Raw genomic sequence first — 10,355 nt, 5'->3', positions numbered from 1 at the left:
AAGGGGGTCACGTTTAAAAATCCTCCTTTTCTTTATTATAGTAAGATGGATATATAAACGGTATCAAAATTTATTTGTTTTTTTTATCCAAGAATTCTTGTTTTTGGTCTTTTTAATCAATTTTGTGTAATATATTTTGACATGCAACAAAAGACAGGTTTTGATTTTTTTTAAAAACATATCATAAGACTTGTACAAATACTGCTTATATCACCTCACCCGTCCTCAATGTCTTTGTCGTATGATCTCATCCGAATTGGCTGTCGAGAACTCACAACCTCTTCATTTCTTTTGTTTTTCTTCTTATTTGATTTTTAGTCCATAATGATGAATTTCAAATTTAAGCGGCCGTTAATATACATTTAACAGCTAACAACTGGACACTATTTCTTGAGAGATACATGCTTAATTTTTGTTTTTATTTTTATTTTTATTTTTCTCTTTAGTATTTTTTTTTCGTAAAAAATATGACTCATATGTTTTTCATACTGAAAATAAACGATTAGACATGTGTGGTGTGTAATATTCTTGCGAACACTTCTAAAAACTCAATACCTTGGGTTCTTCTTTTTCTCTGGCAGCAGGGTTCAACATTACATATTTGGAAATTTGTAGTGCAATAATCAATTATTTCCTTACCTGGTTAAAGCAAAAATTTCCTTCACTGATAAACTACGGAAGTACAAATATCATTCTCAGGAGACTACTTCGTTTTCATTCAAAAGTACTCTGTGTTATTAATAATCTGGAAATGGAGTCATGGTTGTGGGAAGCCAAGATTCAACACAGCGAACTCATTCGAGCAGTTCTTATATCTTCAGTCATTGTAGTTGCAATTTCGTGGTACGTTTGGGTTTGCATGAAACAAGTTCATTTGAATTCTAAGTTATCGCCGGGTCCTTTTGGTTTGCATATAGTCGGAAACATCCCATTCATTGATCCGGAGTTACACAAGTACTTTTCCAATTAACCAACAAATATGGACCCATATTTAAGCTCGAATTAGGCAGCAGGCTTCTCATTGTTTTGGGTTCACCGGAATTAGCAGCGGTTGTCATGAAAGAACTCGACTCCAGATTTGCAAACCGAGCTCCTACAGTAGCAGGAAAGACCATCGGCTATAATGGTTAAGACATGGTATTTGCTGACTATGGTCCACACTTGCGCAACGTACGTGCCTTGTGCGTTCGAGAGATTCTGAGTAAAAGTGCTCTCGATTCATTCTCAACTCTTCGCCAACAGGAAGTTAGAAAATGCGTCAGAAGTTTGTACGCGAAGGTTAACACTCCGGTAAACATAAGATACGAGATGTTTCTCATAATGCTTAATGTGATAACGAACATGATGTAGGGCGGTACATTTAATGATGAATAGAAGATTAAAATTGGCTTGGAATTTCGGAAACGAGCCGAAGAAGTCTTGGATTATTTAGGGAGAACCAATATTTCTGATTTTCTTCCTGTTCTAGCGAGGTTTGATCTTCAAGGTGTAGAACGACGTCTGAAAGAGCTAATTTCGTGGTTAGACCCGTTCTTCGAATCCATGATTGATAAGAGGATGAAACTTGATCAGGAGATAAAACTAAATGGAGATCAAGATGGTAAGGAGAACAAAGTCAAGGATTTCTTACAAGTCTTTCAACAACTTCAAGACCAAGGAGATTCCAAAGTTCCTTTTACCTTTACCAACCCCAAGGCCTTGTTCATGGTATTTATTTTCTGTCTTTACTTTCATGCGTTTCGTCCTCTGCTCTTGTTTTAAAATTTTATTTTATGACTAATAGGATTTAAAATTTCTTGACAGAATTTGGTGGTCGGAGGCACATATACAATAGGAGGGGAAGTAGAATGGGCGATGGCCGAGTTGATAAAAGAGCCCAAGATCATGAAAAGAGCCTTAGAAGAGTTGGAAAATGTTGTAGGGAAAAACAACATTGTAGAAGAATCTCATATACCCAATTTACCTTATTTGGGTGCAATCATAAAAGAAACATATCGCTTGCATCCCCGAGTACCGCTATTGGTTACTAGGTGTCCAAGTTCAACGTGTAACGTGGGAGGTTATGTGATCCCTAAAGGAGCTCAAGTTCTTATGAATGCATGGGAAATCCAAAGAGACCCCAAATATTGGGATGATCCATTAGAATTCCATCCAGAGAGGTTCTTGCAAAAAACTAGCAAGTTCGATTTTATTGGGACGGATTTCCGATATATTCCATTTGGTTCTGGCACGAGGAGATGTATAGGTGTTCCTTTAGTGGAAAGGATCGTTCCTTATGCATTAGCTTCTTTTTTGCACTCATTTGAATGGAGAATGCCAGAAGGTGCAGAGGTTGATCTTTCAGAGAAATTTGGTATTGTTTTGAAGACAAGTACCCCGTTAACTGCAATTCCGTTGCCAAGGTTATCTGATCCAAACCTCTATGCCAAGAAAGAGTACTAGATTCTTTCGAGTTTCATAAGTACTAGCTGTGTTATTATGTTGTAGAGTTGTAATCCGAAAGTCCACATGCTTCATTTTGAAGGAAAAGTTTATTTTTGATTGAAGCCCATTCTTGTGGAGTTATATGCATCAATAACTTATACTCCGTGGCACCAATTTCTGCAACCATGTCGTGCAGATGCAGGAGATATAAAAATGGGTTGTAAATTTGGTTTATTTGGCTGTATGATAGATATCTCAATCTAGTTTTCAGACTTTACTCAAATTTGTGGATGTCACCAGTGGATCCAATTAGCTTTGCTAAAGACGCTTTTCACTAACAGTAAATAAATAAATAAATCAAATTTGATTAGAAACGCTCTACTCCGTCATCATGACGTAAGCAAGTTTCAGTTCATCATCTTTTGAATCGGTAGTTTCTATGAATCATTCTCAAATTCAGTTCTTTAACAGTTTAATCAGCTGCTTGTTAACCCTATTTCTCAATTACTTAACAGATTTACAAACCCAATCATCCAAGTTTTCAATATTTTCAAAATCCAACATCAAATGAATCTTAATTAGCAACAATAACTATAAGTTCATTAGCAAAACACTTCTTTTTACATCCAGTTCAGTCCAAGAAAAACATCAGAACACTTATTTCAACTCCAATTTCTAATTTTCTACCTAAGTTCAACATCCAAAGAACAACTAACCAAAGTACAAAAAATTTGGATCAAACAAACACAAAGCAAACCCATATTTACATCATAACCATCAGAAACACTTCTACTACTCAAACATAGAGATTTCACTTTTATATTTTCATGAAATTTTAAAATGTTCAACCCAATCAGATATTACTTACTCGTTTAAAATTTCAATCAAACAGGAATATCATACGATCTCCAAAACTGAATTTTAATGAATCTGTGTACGTTCAAGTAAAACCTATGTTTTAGAAATTCCAACCATTAGATTATGTTTTATTTTTGGTATGTGTTACATATTGTTCTTTTTGAGACACTGTAAAAATTTCATAATGATCCAACCATAGAAAGTACTTCAAAGTACGTGATATTAACAGTTGTATCCACAGAAGCGTTAATTGTAACAGTCATACACGACTTCATGAATATCTTTTTATTCATCCGTTAGATTATCTTGAAATTATATTATGTTTGGAAAAATGTTATGATGAATCTTCTGTAAAAGTATATATATTTCCCGATTACTAAAGTTGGATGATGAAATTTCTAATTCTAGGGTTAACAATATATTTGGGCCTATATGATAATAGTTTCAAGTTTATTATCAATGGGTCTGAGTACTTCATATATATGTGCAATTTTGTTAACCATGACCTAGTCAACCCAATGGATCGGGCCTTGACCAAACAATTAACCGGGTTTTGACTAAACCAACTCGATTTTAATTTGACCTTTTGGACTCAGAAGTACTTGAGCGCCATTAAAGAGTCTTTAATACAAAAGTCATTTGTGTCTATAAGGACTATAGTTCCATCATAAAAACCTTCAACCGATGACGATGTATTGTTCAAAAGATGAAGCCATAACTTTTATGTTTTCAAGGCAGCATATTGACTTCAGGCGATGAACTGCTCTGAATTTTTTTTTTGAAACATTCATGAAATTTTTCCCCGAAAATTTGAATGTTCGTTGGGATGGATTCCAATTGTTAGATTATAAAAGAGTCAATAACTTGAACAAAGATATATTGCAAATTAGCACCTAAACATTTATGGAAATAAATTCACAAAAGATGACATGAGTCAGAAAAATCATTCCATTTTTATCTTTTCAACTTCATCCATTATACTAGAGTAACATTAGACGTTAAAGTATGTTAACAGGAGATTCACGGTCTTTATGAAGCTATTCAACCTGATGTAAGTGGTTGGAGGCATGTGAGATTCTTTTAAACAACAATGTACACTTGTTGGGATAAAGAAATTTCTCAACTTAATGTAATTATGGAAATGATTAATATGGAAAGAACCTCGAAGAACAGAGGGTTAGAAGGCTAAATCGTATCAACATTGGTATACTAGAACATGTGAAAGAATACACATAAATTATGGTAGAAAATATATTCCTTTGCTAACCTAGCTAAATTGGGGCCTATGCTTGGGGACTATCAAATTTCCCTTCCCACTCCACCAAATTACTATGGGCTACCAAACTTCTCAAAAATACTAATTTACCCCCAAATTAATTCCTAAAACTATCTCATATAAATACTAATCTTTTCATTTTCAGTAAACCCAAAAACATAAAAAACATAAACCTAAAAAACTTTCTATTTTCATCCAAATCTTTCCAAATTCTCAAAACCCTAATCAATTTTTTTTTTGATCCTCTTCTCCAACGATCTTTGATCCAACCAAGAAAAAGGTAAATCTCCATCAACCCGTTGTATTTTTTCATTTCCTCGTTGATTTACATGTTTAAATTTTCGATTTTTGAAAACCCAAATCTCTGATCTTACCCAGAATCGGTTTATGTTGATATATTGAATAAACCGATTCTGGATTTTGTTCTTCGGCCATGAAGAGCATGCAGAGTAATCGGTTTATATGATGATTAACATAAAAAGATTCTGTGTCCTGAATCGGAATATGAAAAGACATCTCCAGAATCGGTATATAAGTGCACTAGAAAAATCCGATTCTGGGTACAATTTTTTTTTTAACTCTGCGATCCCATAATCGGTATTTATATATGTATCACATAAACCGATTGTTTATGTTTGATATTCCTGTGTGTTTTGTTGTTGAGAATCAGATTACATATGTTTCGTTCTGTACCGATTGTTAACCTGATTTTTTTATTTTTTATTAGATATGGACTTCGGACACATAGCGTTTTACACTCGAGAGCTCACCTTGGAGGATATTCTTAGGGCACCAGAACCAGTGCCAGAAAGAAGCCTCTATAAGTTTGCTTTTGGGCGTGAGACCCGTCTTGAACAAGCCCTCGCACTGATAGACAAGCTTGCACTAGAAGAGCTTTATGAGGTTATAAGGTTCACTGGGAGAAGGAGAGACATGATTTCAGCTGAGAGGGATCGCCATGGATATTTAGAAGGTATGTGGGAAGAAATGGTTGCTGCTGCAAATTCTCCCGGTGGTGGTGGTGCTGCTCCTGATGTTGCTACTGCTGCAAATGCTCCCGGTGGTGCTGTTGCTGATATTGGTGCTCCTGCTCTTTAAGTTTTTAAGTTTAAGTTTATAAGACTTGTGTTTGTTTTAAGTTTTTTACACTCTTTTGGGATGGTTAAGGTTTATAATTTGGATGATCATGGTGTTGAACTTAATGCAATTAAAGTTTTAATTATAATATGTGTATCAAACAAGTTTGTGCATGCTCAATAATTCTTTTGCCTGAACACATGCCAACAATCGGAATACTCGATATGTCAACATAAACCTATGGTCTAGGGTCCATAAACAAATCGGTTTATGTGTGGGGTAAGCATAATCCGATTCTTCATGCCTTCGAAATACAATTTTTCCTGTATGTTTTTCAAGCTACAATCGGATCACATATGCATCTATATAAACCGATTGGTGTCGGTGAAAACTCAAGTTTTTTACATGTCTTTAATCGGTTTATGTTGGTCACAAGAAAGACTGATTCCTTGTGGCATAAAAACCCAGTCGGGTTTTACATACCTTCGAGAAGACCGATTATTCCAAATTATTTCACTTTTTTCAAAAAAAAAATAATCGTTAGGGACTTTCTCTATATATAGAGACCTCATCCTTGGACCCCATTTTCCCCAAAATTGCTCATTCTATTCCCTATCACTCTATATACTCCACAACTACTCATTTCATACCTCTACATACAACGATGGCATCATTTGATTCAAATGAAGATCTATCCATCACCAAAGCATGGTACGCGGAAACTCGAATAAAAAATCAGTCCTCCGTAAGGGTAGATGCCGAAACCTTTTGGACAAAGGTGCATAACAAATATAGGAAAGATTTTGGGAATCCAAATGGAAGAAGTGTTCAACAAGTCCACGATAGGCACCAAGTCATCGAAAGTGCGATACTTGCTTATTTATTTATTTATCCAACATCGGATTTTGAACGTTATCCACTTTAGCTTCTCCGTTTAACAATTTGTAAGTATTTTTGTGGTTTATTTTACGTAATCCGTTTTGTTTTATCTCCCAATTAAACACCACTAACTAAGTAAGTTTGTGTTGTGTTTTTGTAGCACGAAGTCGTGAAAGCGTGCTACTTGGAGGAAAAGGGGGAATCATTCGCATTCGATGCAATCTATCACTTCATGGTTTCCAAACTTCGAGAGTATGCCCCGGAGATGATGATGGTGGGTGAATCGGACTCGGATTCCTCCGACGAAGATTGATGGTTTTAGAAGTTTTTGTGTAGGTTTTGTGGGTAGACCTCTATGTAAACCCTCACGAGACTATAACTCGTCCACTAGGATCTCCTAGGGGTTTAAAGGCTTGATGCAAGGTTTGCTAAAATTCATTGTCAACTTCAGTGGAAGCAAGGTTTGCTAAAATATGACCAGAGATGTGATTCTGGCTCAAGTAATAACAATACAAAGTAAATGTATCTACTGAGCATGAGACAGAGATGTAATTCTGACTCATTTAAATGAGGGTTGGAAACTTGGTATAAACATTTTACTAACAATGGTACAAACAATGGAATGCATGTATCATACAGTAGCAACCAACTACAAGATATATATAGAGTTTAAAGGACAACAAACTCATCATATGTTAAAACAAGGTCATACCCCTGCTTGTCAACTTCAGTGGAAATAAGAAATTTTCCCAGTTAATAAGAACTAAATTCATTGTCTGTGCTTATGGAATGAAAAGTATATCGTTTTCATGAGATTCAAATACTCTAACACACTTGAGATATACTCAAAAGTACTTAGGTTATAAGGATCATTCGTACATTATGATGAAAATTATATCATCTTCATGAACGGTAACACTCTAAAGTAAATGAGATAGATTTTCTTTTGGTACGCAATAAGGCCACAACACTTATTACACGGTACTCTTAAGGAAATATACTAAATTGATTGTTGAATTGTTTCCTTACATAATACCATGCGATGGTTGGACCATTACAGGTAATATCCAAGCGAAGAAATGCTCAATCTTTGTTTCCTAATTTGTATAAAGATTAAAAGTTACATGATCTCTATAAGAACTAAGAGCTAATCACACCTTGTTAAGTTTCTATGAAGTCTGCACAAATAGTTATTGTAAGAAAACTAACTGTGAGAATGAGAATTCATCTACAAATTTTCTACAATGAATTTGAAACAAATAACATTTTAGAGAAAATAATGAGCCAATTAGTCTATTGAACTGTAAATCACTAATACTTGGATAATTGACTCCACATCGTCACCGACAATGTTTGGTTGTGATATGATGTTCTGTTTTCAAATAACTCAAATGGACATCATTTTATTTGAGTGAACAAGAAAATGGGAATTACAAAGATTGAAAGAATGCAAAGTGATGACATCTATCACACTCAACGCTTTCTAAGGTACTAGAAACACCACCTCCCCTCTCATTATGCTTATAAAGTAATAGAGCATGTCAGTCATTTTACAAAACCTTTCTTTAGTAAACATGATTGAGACCATCCTATGATGCAAACGATAAACAACCCATTCTTTCAAAAAAAACAAGGTGATATTTGTGAACATATCCATGCAGAATGCGGACCATTCAAGTAACTTATGACTCCAGTGAATGATTCGAAGTGTTGAATTAATTATTGTTCACGCGAAATTATGCGTTATTGAAAATATCATAGCACAGTATACAATTTAAGGGCTCACCAACCTTGTCAATGCTAGATATTTACGTCTAAAGGACTTGAAGCGTATTGCATGTTTAATAGGATTAGTGTAGAACATCCTACACCCCATGGTCTCGGAGAGGCCACCATAAAAGTTTATTGATGGTGTCTAAGGATAGGTTATGCGTAACAACTTTTCTATAAATTCTTGGGGGATATGCAACCCATAATTAGTCAACCATTTTTGCATACCAGTTGGTAACTGGTTATAAGCCTGACATTTGTATTTTTAGACATTCTTGGCTGTGCTATATATGTGCCATTACGAATCCACATCGTATTATAATGGGTCATCGAAACGATTAAATAATTTTGTTGGATACAGATTCCCGACAATTATCCGCATTTTGAAACCTTTGGCAGGCGATCTCTTAACCCTATATTTGCGGATCGTCACTTTGATGAGACAATCTTCCCATTGCTAGGGGAGATACGAAAATAATTTTCTAAGGGACGACATGAATTGTTGTGGTGTGTTCTCATTCTGTCTCATATTAATTCTTGTACTCCACAATTGTAAATGTGAAATAAAAAGAATAATCGATTTTCAAAATGTGCACTGATATCGCTAAAGTGACAAGATCACATATACCAGCTGCAAATATGCCTGCAAGGTTATAAATCCTCAGTTTGGGGTACACCATATACTAAGGTGATTCAACTACATTTGGTGGAAGTGTAGCTGAAGCCGTGGCTCTATAAAGGAAGATAGATAGACCATCACTTTCGATCAGTGCTCACCTAGAAAGGAACTAGGCGAACAAGACACAACCTAATTTATATCGTTAATTAAATCATCTCATTATATTGTCTCTGATTATGTCCAAGAATCAAACTGGAGGACTCTCCGAAGTTTAATGATTCCAAAGCAATGAAATCCTAAAGGATTATGAACACACGCGAGTCAATGGAAGGATCGTGCAAACAATTATTATTTTTATATACAGCTGCTCAAGTAAATAGAGCAAGATGAGATCGAACCATGCTTCTTACTGTTTAAATGTCAACAAAGATCATATATAGCCAACGCGATCTAGGTAAAATTTGGTTATTTGACAAATACACATGTATTTGGTGTGGTAGTGCTAACCAACCAAGTTTAAAGCCTACGGGACATACATGATTATTTGTCACCAAGCACAGTGAGAAGAATGAAGTCTTAAAGTATAAAGACTCGCCTTGTGGCGCGAGGTATATCACGAGCACTAGAATTGTTTACTATGTTGTAATGAACATTATAGCATTTTGCTACTTAGTTATCTTGGTAGTTTCAAAACGACTTGAAATGCAACATTTTTATGCGGTTATTACTTGTTGTCGTCGGAACAAGGAGAAGCCCCACCCCTATTGCTATAGCATCCCTGTAAGGATGAAGGGATAAAGATATTTATAGATGTCTGAAAAATTTTCTGTCTCCCAAATCAAATGACTCTAAACCACGGAGTGCGTTTGAAATTAGGTTGAAACGCTCATTTACGGATTAAAACAATCAAGCGGATTTGGTATACCCTCCTAGGTGATTATTTGATTGGGAAGGGTTAAATAAGTAAGGTATTATACGATGCGTACTTATAAAGAAAGTTCCTGAATTAGAATTGTAGTTATTTATCTCGATGATATGGACATGGTATCTACTCTTAATGAAATAAGAGATTACACAAGCTACTTGAAATTCGAATTTGAGATGAAATTCTGGGAAAAGCTTGATCGAACACCGAGATTTTGGTATATTAATCCACCATTTTGCGTATGTCCGAAGTTATCAGGCAGTTTAACAAGTACATGCATCCTGCTAGCACTCCCATGATTAGTTGAGGTTCAAATGTAAATAAATGACCATTTCGTTTAAAGGAAGATGATGAAGATGTGTTGGGATATGAAATTACCCTATCTAAGTGCAATAGACGCATTATTGTACTTAGCATAATGTACTCGACCAAAGAATTCATCCTTAGTGAACTTGTTATCTAGATATAGCTTAGCGCCAAATAGTATGATGAATGTAACCATATACTTAAAAGGAACTATTGACATG

General features: G+C 35.1%; 1 protein-coding gene across 1 annotated transcript; it reads left to right on the top strand.

Annotated features, from left to right (window-relative positions):
* The first annotated feature begins 1,134 nt into the window (after positions 1 to 1,134).
* On the top strand, positions 1,135 to 2,442 carry LOC113272395 (flavonoid 3',5'-hydroxylase 1-like). The gene is made up of 4 exons (XM_026522238.1): positions 1,135 to 1,245; positions 1,351 to 1,354; positions 1,469 to 1,707; positions 1,804 to 2,442. Exons 1-4 carry the CDS (start codon positions 1,135 to 1,137, stop codon positions 2,440 to 2,442), a joined length of 993 nt encoding a protein of 330 aa, XP_026378023.1.
* The last annotated feature ends 7,913 nt before the right edge of the window (positions 2,443 to 10,355 follow it).

This window comes from Papaver somniferum, chromosome 4 (genome assembly GCF_003573695.1).
Source record: "Papaver somniferum cultivar HN1 chromosome 4, ASM357369v1, whole genome shotgun sequence".
NCBI classification, from domain to species: domain Eukaryota; kingdom Viridiplantae; phylum Streptophyta; class Magnoliopsida; order Ranunculales; family Papaveraceae; genus Papaver; species Papaver somniferum.
This window is presented reverse-complemented; position numbering and strand designations above follow the sequence as displayed.